At 39.5% G+C, this 26,516-nt stretch overlaps 1 protein-coding gene across 1 annotated transcript; it reads right to left on the bottom strand.

The window, feature by feature from the left end:
- Window positions 1-4,117: 4,117 nt before the first annotated feature.
- Window positions 4,118-26,316, bottom strand: LOC133618570 (uncharacterized). Its single transcript, XM_061979055.1, has 4 exons — window positions 25,875-26,316; window positions 17,812-18,309; window positions 15,718-16,374; window positions 4,118-11,106 (listed from the first exon to the last, which is right to left on the bottom strand). The coding sequence occupies exons 1-4, from the start codon at window positions 26,110-26,112 to the stop codon at window positions 10,592-10,594; spliced, it is 1,908 nt and encodes a 635-aa protein (XP_061835039.1). The 5' UTR covers window positions 26,113-26,316; the 3' UTR covers window positions 4,118-10,591.
- Between the last annotated feature and the right edge of the window lie 200 nt (window positions 26,317-26,516).

Below are 26,516 nucleotides of genomic sequence, written 5' to 3'. Positions count from 1 at the left end.
ATATTTGCAAAAAAATGTTTCGAACGTTAAGTATCTTGTCTTTGCAGTCCATTCAATTGAATATAGGTTGAAAAAGTTTTGCAAATCTTTATATTCTGTTTTTATTTACGATTTACTCAACATGTCAACTTCACTGGTTTTGGGGTTTGTACTTTGGGGACTGGACTAATACGATGTCTCCTTCGAGCTGCTTCTCCACCATATAACAATAGGAACTAAGAAATTGTTGTTTATGTGGCACACGGACTTCTTTGGATGTGTATTTATATCTGCTTAAAAGGCTCATGCTCACTTGTCGATTTTGTTGAGTCAGGAGAGGAAGGAACTGAAGCACGCCGTGCATACCATTCAGCAGCTTCTCTATAATTTCATGGATTAGTATTTGCCTCGTGGATGTGGTTTATGCTTCGGAGTGGTTCACGGAATGACGTGTTTTTATTGGTTTGTTTTTCTAATTCGGCGGATGTCGTTCTACGCACTCGCATTCTCAGTTGTGCTGGTTGGAGGGCGGGATTGTGTCGATCTCTGCCTGAGGACAATTACTACCAGCGGTGGGGAGTGCTGCTTTAACTCAAATTATAATCACAATTCAAAGCACAACAAAAAAGCAGATAGACTGCTCGTATTTCAAAATATTTGTAAATTAAGATAAAATCGTCCCTCGCGATATTGGGTTAAGGTCGAACCCAAGTAATCACAACATGGCGTTAAATCTTGGGGCTACTTTTTACCGCAACAATCTCAAGTTGACCAACTTTTGGCAGAACACCTTTTTGATGGACTTAATCATCAACTCGAAGCAAACTATTGTAGCTGCGAGTGTCACGTTGACCAAGTTTTTGCAGGAAAAACCTACGACCGTGGTTTCACAAATGGGATGGGAGCCCAGTTCTAACTGATGAATTACCGAAGTATTTCCAACCTAGTGGTGGCCGTGTTGTAGTATCCGGGTAATGCTTGGAGGATCCTTCGGGCTACTGGTATTTATACCTGCATTGTCCTTTCCATCCTTACACTTTCCATCATTGTAACGGAGCTACTGTGTTGAACAATTTCCCTTGTGGATCATTAAAGTTTGTCTAAGTCTAAGTCTAAGCTACTGGGGTAAAAACAAGTGTAAAGGTGATTCTATGGGTCTTATTTCAAGTTTGGAAAGCTCTAATTAGGTTGAAAAAAAAGATATTAAGAAGTTACGTTTGTTTATGCTCTGAAAATATTTGATTTATTAATAATAATCATACAACATAGGGAGGCGAACGGGGGGCATTTTGACGAGATGTCAGAATTACCTGATATGGCTCCTCTCAGAGCTTATCACCCTATCTCCAAGGGAGAACTAATTTCAGCCGCTTCACTGCAAAAACTGAAATCTAAGTAACATTAAATATCTCAAATAAGGGATTTCAGCCGCTCTGCCCCACATCTTTGGAACTCTTTGCCACCAGACCTTTGTAACTTAGATTCAATATCCCTCTTCAAATCAAGACTCAAAACACACCTATTCCTGACTGCTTAATCATTGTAATCATCTTTTCTTCTCTATCTTTGTTGTTGTTATTATTGTTGTTTTTATCCAATATGATTTTGTACGGTGTCCTTGAGTGCCCAGAAAGGCGCCTTATAAATAAAATGTATTATTATTATTATTATTATTATTATATTTGCTTATTTTCTGTCTGATAAGATCCTTCTTCTCACTAAGCAGATTTTATGTTAGAGTGTTGTACTTGTTTTAAGTGTTTTGGTCCTAAAGTATCTCAGTAAGATATTACAGCTTGTAGCTGAGATTTTATGACCTATATTGAGTAAAACATGCTTGAAACTAAAATATCAAGTGTTGCAAAGCTGTGTCATCAACACTCACAAGTATAAAACTACTTTTTTAAAGTAATAATTTCTTACTTCAAGCATGAAAAAAAAAATCATGATGCCGAGCGCATATCATTATGTCAAGATAATGGCACTAGCATTTACTTAATTTAAGAATATTTTTCAACATATTGAGCAAAAAGGTTATTGTTATTAGTGAGAATATACTTATTTTAAGGTATTTTTGGGTTCACTGAGGTTAGTTAATTTTACTTGTTTTGGAAAGTCTTGACAAGCCAAATTTTCTTGTTCTATTGGCAGATAATTTTGCTTAGTTCAAATAAAATACCCCTAATTTTAGTATTTTTTTGTTTTTGTTTTTGAACACTGACTTTTTGCAATGTTGTACTTGTGATCTTGTCCTTTCGGTCACAACCCAAAGCTCATGACCATAGGTGAGGATATGAATGTCGACTGCCCGATAAATTGAGAGCTTTGCCTTCCGGCTCAGCTCCTTCTTTACCACAATAAATCGATAGCAAAAAAAACCACATTACTGTAGACACCGCACCAATCCGCCTGTTGATCTTCTTCTCTCACTCTTGAACATGAGTCTGAAGTAGAGTTGTATGGTATACCGGTACCAGTTTTGTATTGCGTTACTAATTAATCAAAAACGGTACTATACTCTGAAAAGTACCGGTTCCCCATTTTATTTTATTTTTAACGGGCATGGCGGCGTGTCTTCACGTCGTGTCATTGCTGGTTTTACGAGCAGAGGAGCATGTTCGGCAGCGCACAATCACGGAGTACTTACAAGCAGACACTGTGTGTAGACAGAAAAGGGAAAAGGGACGCATTTTGGCTTAAAAACTAACGATAACGGTGAAGTTATAACACTGAAACGCCCACAGGAAGAGGTGCTTTAAGACATGGCTAGCTAGCTAGCGGCTAACATCCATCCGCAGTCGGCAGTGTTTTAGCTACTTCTAAATCACTAATCCTCGCCTCTATGGCGACAAATAAAGTAAGTTTCTTACAAGTATCATCCCTGCAGGACGAGGAATAGCTAAACATGTTTCACTACACACCGTAGCTCACCGGAATGTAAACAAATGCCATAGGTGGATCTACACCTGACATCCACTGTAATGATACCAAGTACAGGAGCGTGTCTAGTCGATACTACTATGAATACATCGATATTTTTTATCATCACGAAATCTGTTTTCCTTTTTTTTAAATTCATATTATGTTTATAAACTCAGGAAATATGTCCCTGGACACATGAGGACTTTGAATATGACCAATGTATGATCCTGTAACTACTTGGTATCAGATCAATACCTAAATTTGAGGTATCATCCAAAACTAATGTAAAGTATCCAAATAAATGATTATTACATTTTAACAGAAGTGTAGATAGAACATGTTGAAACGGAAAATAAGCAGATATTAACAGTAAATTAACAAGTGGTTTAATAATCCATTTTTACAGCTTGTCCCTCATAATTTTGACAAAATAATAGAATGAGCATTGACACAATATGTTACTGCATACGTCAGCAGACAAATTAGGAGCCTTTGTTTGTTTACCTACTACTAAAAGACAAGTTGTCTAGTACAGTGTTTTTCAGCCTTTTTTGAGGCAAGGCACGTTTTTTTTATAAAAAATTCCGGAGGCACACCACCAGCAGAAAACGCTAAAAAATTAAACTCCACCAGGTCGTCGTGCCTTATTTTGAGTTTGTTGGTGTTTTCCTGTGTAGTGCTTTAGTTTTTGTCTTGCACTGTTATTTTGGTGGCCCTTCCTGTTTTGTTGGTGTTTTCCTGTTGCAGTTTCATGTCTTCCTTTGAGCGCTATTCCGCGCACCTGCTTTGTGTTAGCAAGCAAGGCTATTTAGGTTGTTGCTATCCTTCTTTGTGTGGATGTTGTTGATTGTCACGTCATGTACGGATGTACTTTGTGGACGCCGTAAGTTTTTGCTGTCGTCCAGCATTCTGTTTCTGTTCAGTTTTACTTGTGTTTTGCATAGCCATCCCTATGCTTCATTGCCTTTTCCTTATGTTCATTTTTGGTTTAAGCATTATATACGTTTTTACCTGCATATTGGGATCACAACAAACCATCCTCGTCTCACCCGACACATTCCGACTTTTACAAAGCAATTAACTACCTGCTGCCACCTACTGACATGGAGTATTACGTGGTTACCCTGCCGAGTTCTACACAGCACAGACACTAAGCAACGGCACATTATCTGCAGATTATAATTATTGATTTGAAAAAATATATTTTTGGGACTAATTAGGTGACGTTGCATAATTTATTAAGTTGCATAACCAGACAATATCTCAAGACACGCGGCACAGTGGTTGAAAAACACTGGTCTAGTATGTTCACTATTTTATTTAAGGGCAGAATTGTTCAAATAAAGCCAATAATGCAATTTTCTGTGGTTCCCTTTATTTAGAAAAGTATAGAAATACATATTGGTATCGGTACCAAAACATTGGTATCGGGACAACCCTAGTCTGAAGTCCTTGAACTTCTCTTTTTGGGGAAAGATCTCCTCCCCAACCCGAAGATGGCGGTACACCCTTTTTCAGGGAGAGAACAATGAACTTGGACTTGGAGGTTCTGATTCTCATCCCAGGGACTTCACTCTCTGCTGCGAACCGATCTAATTAATGCAGAAGATCCCGGGCCAGATGAAGCCAGCAGGACCACATCACCTGCAAAGAGCAGAGTCCTAATCCTGCAGCCACCAAACAGGATGAAAACCACACCGCTTCTCCAGAACCCGAGGTTCAACTTTCCGGAATAGCCTCTTCTACAGTATCATCTCACGATAGTTAGAACACACCCTGCGGTTCTTAAATAGAGGAACCACCACCCCTGTCTGCCAATCCAGAGTCACCGCCCTCAATGTGAAGTGAATTATATTTATATAGCGCTTTTCTCTAGTGACTCAAAGCGCTTTTACATAGTGAAACCCAATATCTAAGTTGCATTTCAACCTGTGTGGGTGGCACTGGGAGCAGGTGGGTAAAGTGTCTTGCCCAAGGACACAACGGCAGTGACTAGGATAGGAGCGGGGATCGAACCTGGAACCCTCAAGTTGCTGGCACGGCCACTCTACCAATCGAGCTATACCGCCCCAATGTACACGCAATGTTGCAAAAATGTGTTTATTGTTCTATTTATTTATGGGGACGGTGTGGCGCGGTTGGGAGAGTGGCCGTGCCAGCAACCTGAGGGTTCCTAGTTCAATCCCCTGTCCTTGAGCAAGACACTTCACCCTTGCCCCTGATGGGTCGTGGTTAAAGGCCTTGCATGGCAGCTCCCGCCATCAGTGTGTGAATGTGTGCGTGAATGGGTGAATGTGGAAATAGTGTCAAAGCGCTTTGAGTACCTCGAAGGTAGAAAAGCGCTAGACAAGTATAACCCATTTACCATGTATTTAACATTGTGGCCCAATTAACTGCGATAAACAGATTTAGCAAGTTGAGGTACTACTGTATTCAATTTATAATGATTAACTTTTACTTTGTGGAAATTGATTTACCACAGACCAATTTTTTTATATATATATATATATATATATATATATATATATATATATATATATTAGGGGTCTAACGGTACACAAAAATTTCGGTTCGGTACATACCTCGTTTTAGAGGTCACGGTTCGGTTCATTTTCGGTACAGTAAGAAAACAACAAAATATAAATTTCGGGGTTATTTATTTACCAAATTTGCAAAATCTTCCACCAAAAATATTTTTCTTAGTGGAATATTTGATGTGAAGTAATCGGAACCTTGGACAGGTCAATAATTCATAAAAACATTGATTTTGATTCAATATTATGTTTTGAGCAATGACAGTTTGAAAGGAAAAAAAAACAGCTTTGTTTTATTAGTCAACATTGCAACTTTTTCTAAATTACATTTAACTTTTAAGCTTTTTTTATTTCACTTTTGTTATATTTTTGTTTATTTTAATAGTATTTTTAGAATGTGCCGTGGGCCTTTAAAACATTAGCTGTGGGCCGCAAATGGCCTCCGGGGCACACTTTTGACACCCCTGCTATAGATAATAAAAAATTTAATCTGATAAATCTATGGATAAAAAGCAGAGCCTGGCGACGCATGCGCGTTTATCATAACTCTCTCTCTCTCTCTGTCTCTGCCCCTCCCTCAAGAATGCTGCTGCGCGCACAATTTGTTTTGTTTTTAACCCCTTCTTAACCCTGAACGTACATTGAAAATACACGCAACCCTAAATGCCAGACATTTGAGGTATTTAAGAAACTCCGCCCTGACAGCTCCGCAAAAGAGGACATGTCCGGTGAAAAGAGGTCAGTCTATCATAGCCCGTTGTGTGTTGTGCCTCGGTGTGCATTGTTTACACAACGTGCGTTACGCTACTTAATATGTCCGTGTGGAAACTCGTTCAGTACACCTCCGAACCGAACCGGAACCCCGTTACCGAAACGGTTCAATACAAATACACGTACCGTTACACCCCTAATATATACCGTATTTTTCGGACTATAAGTCGCAGTTTTTTTCATAGTTTTGCCGGGGATGCGACTTATACTCAGTAGCGACTTATGTGTGAAATTATTAACACATTACCGTATAATATTATTTAGCTCATTCACGTAAGAGACTAGACGTATAAGATTTCATGGGATTTAGCGATTAGGAGTGACAGATTGTTTGGTAAACGTATAGCATGTTCTATATGTTATAGTTATTTGAATGACTCTTACCATAATATGTTACGTTAACATACCAGGCACATTTTCAGTTGGTTATTTATGCGTACACTTATTCAGCCTGTTGTTCACTATTTATTTATTTTAAATTGCCTTTCAAATGTCTATTCTTGGTGTTGGGTTTTATCAAATAAATTTCCCCAAAAAATGCGACTTATATGGTTTTTTTTTCTTCTTTATTATGCATTTTCGGCAGGTGCGACTTATACTCCGGTGCGACTTATACTCCGAAAAATACGATGTGTATATATATATAAATCCTCTTGTTATTGTGTTTAATTGTACAACATTAAACCGAGACAAGTGACACATTTAACAAATGCAATCAACTTTTAATCGTCGACTAAGACAAAGCTCATCTCGTCCACATAAAAAGAACAAACAACGAGCCATTGAGAAGACTGACCAATGGCCGCTGACCGTTTAAGCAATCATAAACAATTAGTAGATTTGACAAAAACTCAAAAAGACAGCTTCTGTTCAGGTGAGAAAAAGGCAAGTTGTTTTGTATGGAAGCACTGCCAACGTATTCTCAACAATTTAAAGTAGCTACACTCGTAACATAGACAATCGATTTAATAAGATCAGAACTTGTTCTGGCGAATTACGTGAAAAAATATCACTTTAATCCTAAACTTCAAGGTGGACGTACCCTTGATTATAAAACAAAAAAAAAATCATTCAATTCAAGAACGTTCACAGTAAACACGATTCAACACTGTTTTCGTTGGCTTCAGGATAGAAAAGTTATTGGAACATGTTTAGGTAGATAACCTAGCAAGTTACACGATAATCAGCCCTCTTGACGAGCGCGAACAACGTTAACCTCCTTGGCCTCGGGGGAACATTCCACGTCAAATAAGCCGAGACAAACATCTCTTGCTCTGTGCACACAAAATAATAATACATCAGGACGATAAATGGTGTGTTGATGATCGACGTGACTTAAAATATCTTGTGAAAATAATGAGGGGGAAGTTATGTTACACTGCAACATAAAAGGTTGCTATTAGTCAAGCGTGGAAATGGGTAATTAAGTAACTGTCAATCATCACTGTTTATGAGGGACCTGGAATTCATTGTGACACTCTTGAATTTTATCGCAGTCTTGGCTTGAAGAGTTTTTACTTTTCAACGCTGACTGAAAAGCTAAATAAGCATAAGATACCTGCTTATTTTGTATTTATAAGAACACTGATTTGAAATGATTGCAGTAGTCAGGGTTATACTAAACTTTGTCTTAAGTTTACCACTTTTTTGCACCGTGTCATTGACGTTCAAAGCACATGGGGGTGGGGTACCTAGAGGGGCGGAGTTAGCCACAATGTAGCGTGTTGATTGGTGGACAGACAATGGTCCTTTCCGGAATGGGGAAGAGGAGTGTCCTTCCTTGTCTTTGTAGGACGTCACATGTAAACGTCAATGCCGTACCGGTTGTAACCCAAATGTGCGCAAAAATACTTTTGAAATGAAACGAGATAAAAATGCGCTTATTTGTCTTTTTCACACGATATGTGCCGTCGTCATTTCATCGCCTGAAATTTTCCAACAAGACCAGGAAAAGATCCACCTACCGTATTTTTCGGACTTTAAGTTGCAGTTTTTTTTCATAGTTTGAAAAACGACTTATACTCAGGAGCGACTTGTGTGTGAAATTATTAACACATTACCGTAAAATGTCAAATAATATTATTTAGCTCATTCACGTAAGAGACGAGACGTATAAGACATACTTGCCAACCTTGAGGTCTCCGATTTCGGGAGGTGGAGGGCGGGGGGCGTGGTCAAGGGTGGGGCGGGGCGTGGTTGGGGGCGTGGTTAAGAGGGGAGGAGTATATTGGCAGCTAGAATTCACCAAGTCAAGTATTCCATACATATATATATATATATATACATCCTGAAAATATGCAAACAAAACTGTGTTTAGATAATTGATACTTCAAACTTGCATAAATAAATATTAAGGAATATAACATAACTTGGCTTCTGAGAGCTTCAAAATGTAATGAATAAAATGCTAAAGTTGTTGATAAACAAGCAATTATTTTAATAATTAAATTTGGTCATTTTAAATGAATTATTATGATAATTTAAAATTAATTATTTCAAATATGTTTATTTTAATGTATAATTCTATGGCTGGATGTAATAAGGAGTCAGAAAAAAATACAAATAAAAATACAATTAATTTTGATGTTTTTAGCAAAATATAGTAAAAATGTATTTCATTTTTTGGGGGGGGGTTTTAATTAGTAAATATATTTAGTTTTAGGTAAGATAAACATAATAATACAATGTATGTATCTCTAGTCTGGATGATTTAGTTCTTGTCATCCTGTTGTCCTCCCGTCGTGAAAAAAGGCTGTCCTCACTCGGTCAGCATGGAGCTGGAGGGGGCGTGGCCTCCAGCTACGGCTGAAAATCGGGAGATTTTCGGGAGAATGTGTGTCCCGGGAGGTTTTCGAGAGAGGCGATGAATTTCGGGAGTCTCCCGGAAAATTCGGGAGAGTTGGCATGTATGGTATAAGATTTCATGGGATTTAGCGATTAGGAGTGACAGATTGTTTGGTAAACGTATAGCATGTTCTATATGTTATAGTTATTTGAATGACTCTTACCATAATATGTTACGTTAACATACCAGGCACGTTCTCAGTTGGTTATTTATGCCTCATATAACGTACACTTATTCAGCCTGTTGTTCACTATTCTTTATTTATTTTAAATTGCCTTTCAAATGTCTATTCTTGGTGTTGGGTTTTATCAAATACATTTCCCCCAAAAAATGCGACTTATACTCCAGTGTGACTTATATGTTTATTTCCTTCTTTATTATGCATTTTTGGCCGGTGCGACTTATACTCCGGAGCGACTTATAATCCGAAAAATACGGTAATAGTTACGTTACGTTAACATACCAGGCACGTTCTCAGTTGGTTATTTATGCGTCATATAACGTACACTTATTCAGCCTGTTGTTCACTATTCTCTATTTATTTTAAATTGCCTTTTAAATGTCTTTTCTTGATGTTGGGTTTTATCAAATAAATTTCCCCCAAAAAATGCGACTTATACTCCAGTGCGACTTATATATGTTTATTTCCTTCTTTATTATGCATTTTTGGCCGGTGCGACTTATACTCCGAAAAATACGGTAATAGTGGTGGGCATTTTTTTGGAACTGCTGAAAACGATCTATTGCGGTACTTTTTGTTGGCAAGGAGAGACAATGAAAGATTATCGTCACACTTCAACATCTCTGACATGTAAATGACGCCCCTTTGCCGGGTCAGCATTGCAAATGAGAAAGTGTTCTCAACTGCCTTACCCGGGATAAATAAATGTTAAATAAATATATAAATACAAAAACTAGGGCGGTGAGCATGCCAGTGTGTTGCAAAATGGTTATATACTACATTACACAGAAGGCTTAGCGCCGTGGATAGGAACCAAAAGTAGATCTGAGATATGCAGAAAGACGACAATTGTGTCATTTGATGAATAAAGAGTTGAAAAAATTGTTACACGTTGCTGTTTTTTCTAGACAATAGACAAATATGATTGGAAAGTTGACGTGCGCGTTTGAGCGCCGCTTAGAGGCAAATTTGATTGGCAACAATGACGCTGATTGGGGGTAAAGTCGGGGGTAATGGACAAAATTGCAGTGATTACCGTATTTTTCGGACTATAAGTCGCAGTTTTTTTTCATAGTTTGGCTGGGCTCCAGTGCGATTTATATATGTTTTTTTCCTTCTTTATTATGCTTTTTCGGCCGGTGCGACTTATACTCCAAAAAATACGGTAGTTGAATTTGTGTGAATTGGTGCCATCGTAACATCGCTTTATCCTGCAGGGACTGATTATTGTCATGTGATTATGAGCGAGAAGATAACACCTGGCACAAATAAATTAATATATGGGAAACACTGCAATGGTAGTGAAGTGACTTCATGTGCACGTTCAGTTAGTTGGGTTGAAGATCTCAACATTTGCGCTCAAGTGGGCTTGCACTGGTGCCTTTCGAACAAAATGAAAGTGTCAAAACTTTGCCCGCATGCAGAGCAAATGTAGCAATTCTGCGTGCTGGCGGCACCACTGCCGGACTCCTCCTGGCAAACGGCGGACGGCAGATTGAACTCCGATAAAGTTCCAATTCTCCCCGAGCTGGTCTCATGGTCAAAGTGGCGATCGGGACCGAGGATCAAATTGGAGCATTGAGGTTGTATCCCCATCTGTGAGAAGGGATCCAAGGACAGAATGTCCATCTTCACTTTGCCATCTAGGAATGGCAGCTCTTTCATAGACTGCCACTCGTTGGCGGCTCCGGCTGAGGCACCCAGAGGATAATTGGTGTGGTTCAAAATTAAAGCGTCGCTCCTTCCCGAGTCGCCGTATCCGGTTAGCTGGTCCTCCAAAGCCCCCGGCCCAGTCTTGGCTTCCAGCACCTTTTCCTGCAGTCCACTGTCGGGCATCGTCAGGGGATTTTCCCCTTGCTCTTCTGTGCTCCTGACTTTAAACACACACACAATTTAAACACTTACATGTGCATTTAGTCCATTATATACCATTAAACAGAGCCTGAGCACTAAATAAGATGTTGCAATTAGAGATGTCCGATGATATCGGACTGCCGATATTATCGGCCAATAAATGCTTAAAAATTTAATATCGGAAATTATCGGTATCGGTTTCAAAATTATCGGTATCGGTTTCAAAAAGTAGAATTCATGACTTTTTAAAACGCCGCTGTGTACACGGACGTAGGGAGAAGTACAGACCGCCAATAAACCTTAAAGGCACTGCCTTTGCGTGCCGGCCCAGTCACATAATATCTACGGCTTTCCACACACTCACAAGTGAATGCAATGCATACTTGGTCAACAGCCATACAGGTCACACTGAGGGTGGCCGTATAAACAACTTTAACACTGTTACAAATATGCGCCACACTGTGAACCCCACACCAAACAAGAATGAAAAACACATTTTGGGAGAACATCCGCACCGTAACACAACATAAACACAACAGAACAAATACCCAGAATCCCTTGCAGCACTAACTCTTCCGAGACGTTACAATATACACCCCCCACCCCGCCCACCTCAACCTCCTCATGCTCGCTCAGGGAGAGCATGTCCCAAATTCCAAGCTGCTGTTTTGAGGCATGTTAAAAAAAAAATAATGCACTTTGTGACTTCAATAATAAATATGGCAGTGCCATGTTGGCATTTTTTTTTCCATAACTTGAGTTGATTTATTTTGGAAAACCTTGTTACATTGTTTAATGCATCCAGTGGGGCATCACAACAAAATTAGGCATAATAATGTGTTAATTCCACGACTGTATATATCGGTATCAATAATTAAGAGTTGGACAATATCGGAATATCGGATATCGGCAAAAAAGCCATTATCGGACATCTCTAGTTGCAATAGCAAATAAATAGCACACAACCTGATCATTTTTATCAAAAATATAATTTTTTTCTTTACATTAAATAACAAGACTTTCCGAATTTGAAATAAATTGTGTTCACTGTTTTATCAACATTATAATCTTTTTAATGTAATATTCAGGAATAAGTCGTCATTGTGCCCTGCGATGAGGTGGCGACTTGTCCAGGGTGTACACCGCCTTCCGCCCGATTGTAGCTGAGAAAGGCTCCAGCGTCCCCCGCGACCCCGAAGGGAATAAGCGGTAGAAAATGGATGCATGGATGTTTGTTATGATGCGTTTTTCTGACGTGAATTACTTCTGTTTTCTGATTGGCTAAAACGGCTTTACGGGTATGTGCGTCGGCACCACCTGCATGCACTTTAAAGCCTGGTGCTGTGTTTAATTTTTATAATTTTTTATTTTTTATTTTTTTTTAAATCAGATCACAGGTTATTACATGCTTGCATAATTTAACTTTAAAAAAGACCCCATTATTTGGACAAAAATATATTTTATTGTCAGAATTTCATCCAGGAATATTTTTTTTAGATGTTTTACTTGAATACACATTACTTATTTGCTTTAAAAAAAAAGTCCAGTCAGGGTGTATTTTGAAGCGAAATGGGCCAGCCAGGGTGGCTGGGCCATGTGAACGTTGGTAAACCACACTCCGTGACAATTTCAAACTGTGTGCTAGCCGCTGGGTTTGCAGTTCTGGCTTTAAGCTTAGTGGCTAGCACGCATACTTCTCAATCGGGCGACATGGGTTTGCACCCTGCTTGGAGTGGTGGCAGTATGGGAAGTTTGATACAAAATGCAGAGCCGCTACACGACCACACCGGTTGGAGTGTCCTTACTCATCTTTGCTCTGACGTATGCATTGACCTGTTCACTGACTATATAACAACCCATGCAGCCTTTCAGTTAACCAGCTGTAGTTAGGGTAAAGGAGCCTGTACGGTCAAAATAAATTGCGTCATTAATCTGCCTATATACATGATTAATGCGACAATTTTTGAGAGTAATCACAAAAACTACTCAGTGGCCTAGTGGTTAGAGTGTCCGCCCTGAGATCGGTAGGTTGTGAGTTCAAACCCCGGCCGAGTCATACCAAAGACTATAAAAATGGGACCCATTACCTCCCTGCTTGGCACTCAGCATCAAGGGTTGGAATTGGGGGTTGAATCACCAAAATGATTCCCGGGCGCGGCCACCGCTGCTGCCCACTGCTCCCCTCACCTCCCAGGGGGTGATCAAGGGTGATGGGTCAAATGCAGAGAATAATCTCGCCACACCTAGTGTGTGTGTGACAATCATTGGTACTTTAACTTTAACTTTAACTTTATGAGTTAACGCTTAATTTTTCACATTAGACAAATGCTGACATTTTTTTTGTCTTGTCAGGTTTTTTTTTGCTGTATTTTGCCAATTATCTTTGTTGGGTTACTCCATTATACATTATTTTTCTAAGAGTTTTTTTATGTTAAATTTTAAACTTAGAATGCCTAATTCTTTCACAGGTGTATGATATAATAGCAGTTATTAGACAATACACCACAGTAGGGCTGCAACAACTAATCGATTAAAATCGATTATAAAAATAGTTGGCGATTAATTTAGTCATCGATTAGTTGTTGCAGCCCTACTGCGGTGTATTGTCTAATAACTGTTTTTATATTGTTTTACTTTCTTTTTTATTCAAGAAAATGTTTTTAATTTATTTATCTTATTTTATAATTTTTTTTAAAGTACCTTATCTTCACCATACCTGGTTGTCCAAATTAGGCATAATAATGTGTTAATTCCACGACTACATATATCGGTTGATATCGGTATCGGTTGATATCGGTATCGGTTGATATCGGTATCGGTTGATATCGGTATCGGTAATTAAAGAGTTGGACAATATCGGAATATCGGCAAAAAGTAATTATCGGACATCCCTAATTAAAATCGATTATAAAAATAGTTGCCGATTAATTTAGTCATCGATTCATTGGATCTATGCTATGCGCATGCGCAGAGGCTTTTTTTTTTTTACTTTTTTTTTATTTTTTATAAACCTTTTTTTATAAACTGCAACATTTACAAACAGCTAAGAAACAATAATCAAAATAAATATGGTGCCAGTATGCTGCTTTTTTTTCCAATAAAATACTGGAAAGGATATAAATGTAGTTTGTCTCTTTTATCCGATTATTAATCGATTACTCGATTATCAAATTAGTTGTTAGTTGCAGCCCTACACCACAGCCAAACAGGACGTTCAAAGTACTTCATTTTTCAAAGAGGCATACATTTCGGATTCCTATTTATTTATTTATTTTTGTTTAAATCTCTCAATCAACTTAAGCCTTAAACAAAAATACAAAAACATGTAACACAAATTTTACCAATTTGAACCTGCGTAATTATCCGATTATAAATGCCTTAAAAAGGGTAAACATTTAATAGTTTGATATTATCGTTTACAACTTAAGTTTATTGAAAAATTTGGCCAACAAAAGTTAAAAAAAAAAATTAATATAAAATGTTTTTTAACTTAATGACTTTTATGTCATGTTTGACTTTGAAAATATTGAAAAATTGAATGTCCTCAAATGGTTAAACTGTGAAAAAGTACTGATGCATGTGTATTACGGGTTTTACAGTTGCCACACGATACACATTAAAATTGAGAGGAAGTGTAAGTTGTAGTGGCATGTCTACAATGTGGTAAAGAAATATATTTGCAGTTTTTGGTCAGAAATAGTGCCAACGAGAGCAAAAACTAAGCAGTTTTATGTACCGTTTTTGGAGCCTAAATGAACAACCCGCGACATTAAAACCGAGTTAGGTTGTGAATAGAGATGTCCAATAATGGCTTTTTTGCCGATATTCTGATATTGTCCAACTCTTAATTACCGATTCCGATATATATACAGTCATGGAATTAACACATTATTATGCCTAATTTTGTTGTGATGCCCCGCTGGATGCATTAAACAATGTAACAAGGTTTTCCAAAATAAATCAACTCAAGTTATGAAAAAAAATGCCAACATGGCACTGCCATATTTATTATTGAAGTCACAAAGTGCATTATTTTTTTTAACATGCCTCAAAACAGCAGCTTGGAATTTGGGACATGCTCTCCCTGAGATAGCATGAGGAGGTTGAGGTGGGGGTGGGGGGTATATATTGTAGCGTCCCGGAAGAGTTAGTGCTGCAAGGGGTTCTGGGTATTTGTTCTGTTGTGTTTATGTTGTGTTACGGTGCCGATGTTCTCCCGAAATGTGTTTGTCATTCTTGTTTGATGTGGGTTCACAGTGTGGCGCATATTTGTAACTGTGTTAAAGTTGTTTATACGGCCACCCTCAGTGTGACCTGTATGGCTGTTGACCAAGTATGACTTGCATTCACTTGTGTGTGTGAAAAGCCGTAGATATTATGTGACTGGGCCGGCACGCAAAGGCAGTGCCTTTAAGGTTTATTGGCGCTATGAACTTCTCCCTACGTCCGTGTACACAGCGGCGTTTTAAAAAGTCATAAATTTTACTTTTTGAAACCGATACCGATAATTTCCGATATTACATTTTAAAGCATTTATCGGCATCTCTAGTTGTGAACCATGAAGATGGTGTACCGTCCCACCCCTAATGCGTTTTTTAACTTTTAAAAATCCCGCGGCATCGGTCACGTACCGTTTCTGTGAGTCTTCATGTGACACTTGAGACTAGACTTCTGGTTGAAGCAGCGGCCGCAGATGTCGCAGCCGTACGGCTTCTCGCCTGTGTGGATGCGTAAATGGCGCTCTAGGTGTCCGGCGCGCACAAACATCTTCCCGCAGTACGAACAGATGAAGCACTTCTTCGGCCTGGACGTCTGGTAGAAGGAGCTTGTGCCATTCTGGGACTCGGCGGCAGCGTCGTCGTTTATCCGACAGACTCCCGGCGTTGCATATGGTGGCTGTGACATCATGTGGTTGCTGACCTCTCCGAAAGGTTTCCCTGGGAAGGCGAAGGTGCTGCAAGAAGACTCCGCGTGTGGCGAGACTAACGGAGTACCACCTGGGAAGGAAATGACATCCTGTGCTGATCTCTCGGCTTGTTCGCTACTGGTCGGGCCATTAGACCTGGGCGATCTCTGCTGATCCTCACTGTCCACCTCTTCTCTTTTTGGCAGTGATATGCTCTCCTCCAGCAGCTCAGACTTGACTTGAGCTGATGTTTGGGACGATTCGGTCAAAGAAATCAGCTTGGCTGCGGCATGAATGTCTCCCTCTGTTGGTGGCCGCTGCGTGTCGGCACTGTTTTGTTTCTGTGCCGCCATTTGGACGTCTGTTGGTGTGACCTGCAGACCTGTGAGTACAGACGGACATTTTATTTATCTTATTGAAGGGGAACATTATCACCAGACCTATGTAAGCGTCAATATATACCTTGTTGTTGCAGAAAAAAGACCATATATTTTTTTAACCGATTTCCGAACTCTAAATGGATGAATTTTGGCGAATTAAACGCCTTTCTATTACCGGTAATCGCTCTCGAAGCGATGACGTCACATCGGGAAGCAATCCGCCATTATCTCAAACACATTACAAACGCATAGTCAAATCAGCTCTGTTATTTTCCGTTTTTTCGACTGTTTTCCGTACCTTGGAAACATCATGCCTCGTCGGTGTGTTGTCGGAGGGTGTAACAACACGAACAGGGACGGATTCAAGTTGCACCAGTGGCCCAAAGATGCGAAAGTAGCAAGAAATTGGACGTTTGTTCCGCACACTTTACCGACGAAAGCTATGCTACGACAGAAATGGCAAGAATGTGTGGATATCCTGCGACACTCAAAGCAGATGTATTTCCAACGATAAAGTCAAAGAAATCTGCCGCCAGACCCCCCATTGAATCTGCCGGAGTGTGTGAGCAATTCAGGGACAAAGGACCTCGGTAGCACGGCAAGCAATGGCGGCAGTTTGTTCCCGCAGACGAGCGAGCTAAACCCCCTGGATGTCTTGGCTCACACCGTCCCTTATGCCACCGAAGATGATCAAGAGAAGAATATCGACCCTAGCTTCCCTGGCCTGCTGACATCAACTCCAAAACTGGACAGATCAGCTTTCAGGAAAAGAGAGCGGATGAGGGTATGTCTACAGAATATATTAATTGATGAAAATTGGGCTGTCTGCACTCTCAAAGTGCATGTTGTTGCCAAATGTATTTCATATGCTGTAAACCTAGTTCATAGTTGTTAGTTTCCTTTAATGCCAAACAAACACATACCAATCGTTGGTTAGAAGGCGATCGCCGAATTCGTCCTCGCTTTCTCCCGTGTCGCTGGCTGTCGTGTCGTTTTCGTCGGTTTCGCTTGCATACGGTTCAAACCGATATGGCTCAATAGCTTCAGTTTCTTCTTCAATTTCATTTTCGCTACCTGCCTCCACACTACAATCATCCGTTTCAATACATGCGTAATCTGTTGAATCGCTTAAGCCGCTGAAATCCGAGTCTGAACCCGAGCTAATGTCGCTATAGCTTGCTGTTCTATGCGCCATGTTTGTTTGTATTGGCATCACTATGTGACGTCACAGGAAAATGGACGGGTGTATATAAGGATGGTTAAAATCAGGCACTTTGAAGCTTTTTTTAGGGATATTGCGTGATGGGTAAAATTTTGAAAAAAACTTCGAAAAATAAAATAAGCCACTGGGAACTGATTTTTAGTGGTTTTAACCCTTCTGAAATTGTGATAATGTTCCCCTTTAATATTATTTCAGTCATTTCATTGTTGGAACGTACATCTTTGGTGAATCTTCATGTGCTCCTTGAGACTGCACTTCTGATTAAAGCGTCTCCCGCAGATCTCGCAGCGGAACGGTTTCTCCCCCGTGTGAATCCTTTTGTGCCTCTCCAGGTTTCCAGAGTGCTCGAAACATTTGCCGCAGAACGGACAGGCAAAGCCTCTCTTGAACATCAAGCGATTGACCATCCTCCTTCGCATGGTGCTGTACAGGTTGCGGTGTGGACTGCGGCCATACGAGCTGCTACACGGTGCGGCCTGCCGGATGTCCATGGGAGACTCGGAAGCTGCTACATAGGAGTTGCTGGGCGGGATTTGACGCCGTCTCCACTCAGCGTCAGCATTTTCATACGGGTTCTGCTCTTCTACTCGCTGTCCGGGTCGACCGCATCCATCCTCTTCCTGGGGTTCTCGCTTTACAGGTACGTTATGATTCGGAAAGTCACTTTGGACCTTTTCAGGATTCGCCCTCTCAGCCTCAGAGGCGCTCAGACTCTCTGTGGACATAAAAGTAGACACATTGTCACTCATTTGGCTGCCACTAGGGATGGGGATATGGCCTAAAATGTATACTGCGATATACAGTATATATTGCAGCCTCCTGCAATATACTTGGTATATATAAACAATAATAGAAGCATTTCAAACAGGTTACAAAGGCTCCTAATTTGGCTGCGGACATATGCGATAATTAACATACTGTGTCATTTCCTGCTGTATTATTTTTTCTAAATAATTATTTATCTACTTGCTAATGTACCATTAATATCTGGTTACTTTCTGTTGCAACATGATTCTATCTACACTTGTTAACATGTACAGTTGAGCTCATAAGTTTACATACCCTGGGAGAATTTATGATTTCTTGGCCATTCTTCAGAGAATATGAATGATAACACAAAAACCTTTCTTCCACTCATGCGTAATGGTTGTGTGAAGCTATTTATTGGCAAACAACTGTGTTTACTATGACAAAGAAAGTACCCAAATGACCCTGATCAAAAGTTTACATACCCCAGTGACTTTGATCTGATAACATGCACAAAAGTTGATACAAACAGGTTTGAATGGCTAATCAAGATTCCAATCCTCACCTGTGACATGTTTGTAATTAATGTGTATGTATAAAAGGTCAGTGAGTTTCTGGGCTTCTGACAGACCATTGCATCTTTCATGTAGTGCTGCACAGATGTTTCTGGATTCTGAGTCATGGGGAAGGCAAAATAATTATCAAAGGATCTGCGAGAAAAGGTAATTGAACTGCATAAAACAGGAAAGGGGTATAAAAAGATATCCAAGGAATTGAGAATGCCAATCAGCAGTGTTCAAACGCTGATTAAGAAGTGGAAAATGATGCAATGGTCTGTCAGAAGCCCAGAAACTCACTGACCGTTTATACACACACATTAATTACAAACAAACATGTCACAGGTGAGGATTGGAACCTTGATTAGCCATTCAAACCTGTTTGTGTCAACTTTTGTGCACGTTATCAGATCAAAGTCACTGGGGTATGTAAACTTTTGATCAGGGTCATTTAGGTACATTCTTGTGTCATTTTGATTTAAAAAGTGTAAACAGTTGTTTGCCAATAAATAGCTTCACACATCCATTAAGCATGAGTGGAAAAAAGGTTTTTGTGTTATCATTCATATTCTCTGAAGAATGGCCAAGAAATCATAAATTCTCCCAGGGTATGTAAACTTATGAGCACGACTGTAATAAACACATATTCTTCTGTTTGGATTTACATTAGTTTTGGGAGATACTACAAATTTGGGTATCAAACCAATACCAAGGAGGGTCGATTGTGGTTATACCAATGCTGGTACTGATACTTTAAATTTCAGGATCATTTAATGATTACATTTTTGATCACAATTACGATCAGATGGATGGATGGCGAAGGTAACAATATCAATATACTGCTTGGATTTACATGACGTCATGTCGAGCTCATCAAATATGCGTTGTGGTCAGTCCAAGGTCAGATCTCAATGGGTACGGGGTGCCATTTAGCCTTTCTCAAAGAAAAAAATGCCTCTCTGCTTGTATTGTTTTCAGCTGTACGAACTGTTCAAATCGCAAAACAAGATCAACGTTTCTTCGGAGGTACCGTATTTTTCGGACTATAAGTCTCAAGAATCAAGTTTTAACCACTAAATGTGTTAACTACAGTCAGGTAATTGGGAACACAGGTGACCACAACAAACTGATTCCCATCAAGTAGAAATATCAATAAATTTAATATTTTCATAGAGCATAAAACAGGTGTTTACGACTTTCAAATAAAAAACATTAATTTACAGCCCTCTGAACATGAAATAACAGCCATATACCGTATTAAGTCGCACCGGAGTATAAGTCGCACCTGCCAAAAATGCAGAATAAAGAAGGAAAAAAACATATATAAGTATAAGTCACATTTTTTTGGGAAATTTATTTGATAAAACCCAACACCAAGAATAGACATTTGAAAGGCAATTTAAAATAAATAAAGAATAGTGAACAACAGGCTGAATAAGTGTACGTTATATGAGGCATAAATAACCAACTGAGAACGTGCCTGGTATGTTAACGTAACATATTATGGTAAGAGTCATTCAAATAACTATAACATATAGAACATGCTATACGTTTACCAAACAATCTGTCACTCCTAATCGCTAAATCCCATGAAATCTTATACGCCTAGTCTCTTACGTGAATGAGCTAAATAATATTATTTGATAATTTACGGTACTGTGTTAATAATTTCACACATAAGTCGCTCCTGAGTATAAGTCGCACCCCCGGCCAAACTATAAAAAAAACTGTGACTTTTAGTCCGAAAAATACGGTAATCAGGAAGGGCGAAAGACAACGATAAAAGTGGCACGCATTCCAGTCCAAGAGAGCAGTGTCGAAGAACGCACAAGTTTGCAGTGACCACTTCGTCAAAGGTTTGTTTGATACATTTTAAATATACTTTACTAGTTCAGTATTTTCCATTAAAGTATTATTTTGATATTATTTATATTTTATTTTTTACCAAACAGAAACTAGTAAGTCAGGGTCAATGATACTTTGTCAGGAAAGATACTTCAATGTTTCCCCTCTTGTTTATTTTGTACACAAATTGTGTCCGACAGGATAAAAATCAAATATGGTGCCGATTCAGAAATTGTTAGTTTGTTGAATAGATATGCAGTCACTAGCGGCAGCTGTCGACTGTTAGTCGAGCAGTTTGTTTACAAAGACGCGTCCTTGCAAGACGTAACGTTCTACGAATCATGAACCTTACCTGAGCTATACTGATGCATGATTATCTAGGAGAGTCTTGATACCAATTTTCTTGACCCAGCTACACAAATAACTTGTAGACCTTCATGCTTTTCCAAATTTCCATCTGTTTTGTCGTGTAGACTGACATTTGGCGCACAAGATAGTTCGAAATATCTCGGAACTCCACCAAAGGATAATCCTTGATATCACTCGACAAAATCTTTTTTGGAAAAGTACAGGGATCTATTCAATTGCATAGTTTGGTGCTCATTACTGCTTTTTGCAGGAAGATCTAGGCCCTTCACGTACTCAGAGAGTTTGCGCGCTGCTTGCTGCACAACAGCCATCTTGGCTTGGTTGACCACCATTGTCAGAATAATCGTATGTAAGTTATCACAAAACGTTGTGTTCCCGACGAGAAGACAAAAGCTGTCTTTGATCCTACCAAGCAGAAGGCTTGTAAATCTCCACTGCATATGATGGGAAGCGACATGAAGGCGTCGGTTTCTTTTTTCTATTGTAATCCACAGGAAGATTTTGTCTTGACCCGAGATCTACAAAGCGGAGAGAAAGCAGGACCATCCCAAGCTCCAGGCACCTCTTCTTTGAACTGTTTTACGACCTTTTCTTTGAACTGTTTTGTAACCAAAGGCATGGCTGTTTACGACCCCCCTCCCTTAGAAATAGCTGTTACCATGTAATCAGGGAAAGTCCAAATAAAAGAGGAGGTGTACAATCTTTCATCAGAGCGTGGTGGAGACTGTACAAGAGTACAGCCCAGACGTTTCTCCTCAATTGAGCCAAATTTAATTATGTCTCTGTTTAATTCCTTGCTTCTTGTCTTGTTTAATAGATGTCATCAGTGTTTGAATCTGACCATTGTTTTTCACTTCCGGGAAGAAATCACGTGACAGAATACAAGTAATTGGCTTTGATCTGCGCCATTCTGTGTGCAAGGACTTATTTCCTGAGATGTGTAAGCAATAACAAAAACAACAAAATATTTTGCGATTTAATAAAATATTGATTCAATAATTTTAGTATCACCCATATACGGATACAATATTTGGTATTGTTACCATCGATATTTGTTTCGATCTGCCCACCTTTGTTTACATTCAAGAGCTCAAGCTTAGCCGTTAGCAGTAGAGGTGGGGGAAAGAATCGGTTTTTAGATGCATCGCAATTCGGACATGGATGATTATAGTAAACGTCAATAATCGATGTATTTATTGTAAATAAAGTAATGCAGACAGCGCTAAAATTTGGCTGACTGCAGCAAGCCACCTCACCGAGAGATCCGACCAGCTCCTTTATTTTAGGGCACTTATGTTCCAGTTTTGCACACATTTCCAATACCGTAATATAATACATGTGGGAATTAATTTAACTGTTTCTTATACCAAATTAAGAGTTTTTTTAAAGATGCAAGTGATAAATGCGTATATAGTGAAACAAAAACAAATGTACAACTGCATCCATGTACACATATTAAAGATGCATTAATAATAGAGTTTGAATCGAATCGTAGCTCCTGAATCGTAATCGTAATCGAATCATGAGGTGCCCAAAGATTCCCACCTTTAGTTAACAGGCCTTATTGTATCCTCCTAAAGTGTGTAGTGTAGCATGTTCTCCTATTATTTGTCCTCCAGTGATGATAGTTGTTTTTTGCGGCCATGGAGGCGAGGATTTCTGACTGAGAAGTGGCTTTGCGGGACACAACTAGAATACGTCATCAACATGCATTATCACAATATAAAGAATATAAAGCTCTATTGTTGGTCAGCTGATTTCATTTATTTTGCATATTGTCTATGTCGCACAACCCTAGCGAGAGGCTGCCATGATGGATTACTATGAACCATCAACTATCTTAAAAATCCCTTTTAAATGTATAAGGGTCTTCATCCATCCATCCATTTTGTCCCATTTTTGCCTCTTGGGGTCACGGGGTTGTTGGAGCCTATCTCAGCTGCATTTAGGCAGAAGGCAAGGTAAACCTTGGACAAGTTGCTACCTTATCACAGGGCCAACACAGATAGACAACCATTTACACGCACAATCACGCACTAAGGCCAATTTTAGTGTTGCCAAACAGCCTATGCCCAGGTGCATGTCCTATCTCTGGAAATGTGTAGAGAAAAACAATTTTTTTTATTAAGTTAAGGGCTGCAATGAGACAGAGCAAGACTAATAAACTGACAGGACAAATCCAGCCCATAAATCAAACTGGTTCATTAAAAAACGACTAACATTTTTGCAGCAGGTTCCTAAAACCATTAGAGTGTTCCTGTCATGTGAACAATCTTTGACCAACATTTCTGCGGTAGGGCTTTAGACACAGAAATTGGCTCCTTTCACATGGATGATATTTGACTTGCTTTTGTGGAGTATATTCCAAAAAACAGAAGTGCGCTCATTTCAAGTACAAAATCTTTAACTATGTTTTGACAGTGTAACATAGGTTTAAAACATCAGACCGCGCCTGTCAAATAAATAATCTTTGACTAATGTTTTGCAAAGTAAGTTAAAGCTGCAGTGTTCTTGTTTCTTTAACATTAGACTATTGTAGGGCCTTGCATAAACAAAGTTAGAACCAATAGTGAAGGATTTGTGAATGCGTGCTATAAGTAAATAGAGACGTTAAAATAGGTATTTAGTAGCTAAAAACACGTAAAAGCAAGCATTTTGATTCCGTAAATAAGTCGTATACATGCCTCGATGTCTTATAACCTGTGATTTTGTTACTATATCTGAGGTGTATTTTAAGTCATGCAAGTCTAAACGATCCAGAAAAACTACTACTTCTACTAGCATTATTACAGGAGGTTCCTAAAACCATTAGTGTTCCTGTTATGTATACAATCTTTGACCAACATTTCTGAGGTACGGCTTTAGCCACAGAAATGGGCTTTTTTCACATGGATGATATTTGTCGCTGGAGCCTATCTCAGCTACATTCGGGCGGTAGGCGGGGTACACCCTGGACAAGTCGCCACCTCATCGCAGGGCCAACACAGATAGACAGACAACATTCACACAATAGGGCCAATTTAGTGTTGCCAAATAGCCTATCCCCAGGTGCATGTCTTTTGTAGAGTATATTCCAAAAAACAGAACTGCGCTCATCTCAAGTACAAAATCTTTAACTCTGTTTTGACAATGTAACATAGGTTTAAAACATCAGACCGCGCCTGTCAAATATAGAATATTTGACTAATTTTTTGCAAAGTAACTTAAAACTGCAGTGTTCTTGTTTCTTTAACATTAGACTATTGAAGGGCCTTGCACACACAAAATTAGAACCAATAGTGAAGAATTTGTGAATCGTTTTACACCACGCATGCGCACGCAGGCTATAAGTAAATAGAGATGTTTAAAATAGTTATTTAGTAGCTAAAAACACGTAAAAGCAAGGATTTTGATTCCGTGAATAAGTCGTATACGTGCCTCGATGTCTTATAACCTGTGATTGTGTTACTATATCTGAGGTTTATTCTAAGCCATGCAAGTCTAAACGATCCAGACAAACTACTACTACTACTAGCATTATTACAGCTGGTTCCTAAAATCATTAGAGCAGTGGTTCTTAACCTTGTTGGAGGTACCGAACCCCACCAGTTTCATATGCGCATTCACCAAACCCTTCTTTAGTGAAAAATAAAATGTTTTTTTTTTTTCAAATTCAAGACAAAGTTATATGTTTTTGGTAACACTTTAGTATGGGGAACATATTCTAAGTAACAAAGACTTAATTTAGAGTTATTTGGTTAGGGTTAGGGTCAGGGTTAGAGGGTTAGGGTTATAATAAGGCCTTGCCGAATAAGACATTAATAAGTACTTAATAATGACTAGTTAAGAACCAATATGTTACTAATTTGCATGTTAATAAGCAACTAATTAATGGTGAATATGTTCCCCATACTAAAGTGTTACCATGTTTTTTTATTGGTGCATAAAATGAACCGTGCATGAACATCACCTTGTTCAAACAACAAAACCAACACAGTGCATAAACTCACAACAAATTACACACCTGCAAACCAGTTAGCTGTTGCCGTATCCGTAATACGCCAATAGGGAGAAGTTTGTATTTATACGATGAGTCGGGTGTGTTTTGACCTCCGCCGAACCCCTGAGGCCGACTCACCGAACCCCTAGAGTTCGATCGAACCCAGGTTAAGAACCACTGCATTAGAGAGTTCCCGTCATGTGAACAATCTTTGACCGACATTTCTGCGGTAGGGCTTTAAGACACAGAAATGGGTTCCTTTCACATGGATGATATTTGACTAGCTTTTATGGAGTATATTCCAAAAAACAGAAGTGCGCTCTTTTCAGGTACAAAATCTTTAACTATGTTTTGACAGTGTAACATAGGTTTAAAGCATCAGACTGTGCCTGTCAAATAACTAATCTTTGACTAATGTTTTGCAAAGCAACTTAAAACTGCAGTGTTCTTGTTTTTTTTGACATTATGATATTGCAGGGCCTTGCATTAACTTTACACACAAAATTAGAACCAATAGTGAAGAATGTGTGACTCGTTTCATACCACGCATGCGCACGTCTGCTTTAAGTAAATAGAGACGTTAAATCGTTATTTAGTAGCTAAAAACACGTAAAAGCAAGCATTTTGATTCCGTAAATAAGTCGTATAATGCCTCGATGTCTTATAACCTGTGATTTTGTTCCTATATCTGAGGTTTATTCTAAGCCATGCAAGTCTAAACGACCCAGACAAACTACTCCTACGAGCATAAAGTCGCTCCATGTGAAGTCGGGACCACATCACCATTCAAGCCGAGGGGCTGCACTCGCAGGCCTGTCGTGAGTCTGGCGGCTCTCAGCTCGCCGTGTAGCACCTCCACGCTGCTTCTCAGCCTCCTGATCTCATGCTCCCGCTGGGACACCTCCAGTCGAAGCACCACCATGCCGTCCTCCACTACTTTGGCGATCTGAGCCGCGGCGGCGTTACACATAGCGGTGATGATGGAGCCTATCTGGTTGTGGAGAGCCACGCCGGTCGACATGGTGGCTGTGCGGGCCAGACAACGACAACAATTTAATAACTGGAGAAGCCCCCACCCCCTACTAAGGCTCCAAGGTGGCCGCCTGTAGAATCTTTTAACGCAGAGGAGTGGTCGACCGTTAGCTTGGCGCGGCCATCCTGAACGCTGCCTTGAGCTAGCAGGCTAGCAGGTAGCTCACTGTAAACAAAGCGCGACTTCGGGCGGAAGTCGTGGCAGCAGTACCGTAAAGCAGCGAGAAAAGTCGCAACCGTGTTCGTCTTCGCTTCGCTTGGTCACGTGACGAGATGGGATTTATGGCTCTTTTAAAGGGAGCAGGATCTTGAGGAGCTGTTCCTTACTGCAGTGTTTTTTCAACCTTTTTTGAGCCAAGGCACATTTTTTTCATTGAAAAAATCTGGAGGCAC

This window comes from Nerophis lumbriciformis, linkage group LG19, assembly GCF_033978685.3.
Source record: "Nerophis lumbriciformis linkage group LG19, RoL_Nlum_v2.1, whole genome shotgun sequence".
NCBI lineage: Eukaryota > Metazoa > Chordata > Actinopteri > Syngnathiformes > Syngnathidae > Nerophis > Nerophis lumbriciformis.
The sequence above is the reverse complement of the archived record's forward strand: the minus strand, read 5'-3'. Positions and strand labels throughout refer to the sequence as shown.

Bases quoted from the DNA above. Each gene is read 5' to 3' on its own strand.
- LOC133618570 (XM_061979055.1), bottom strand. From the start codon at position 26,112: ATGTCGACCGGCGTGGCTCTCCACAACCAGATAGGCTCCATCATCACC. The intron at 18,310-25,874 runs GTGATGTGGTCC...TTATGTCCACAG, and splicing joins GCAGCCCCTCGGCTTGAATG to AGAGTCTGAGCGCCTCTGAG. The intron at 16,375-17,811 runs GTACGTTCCAAC...CTGTACTCACAG, and splicing joins CATGAAGATTCACCAAAGAT to GTCTGCAGGTCACACCAACA.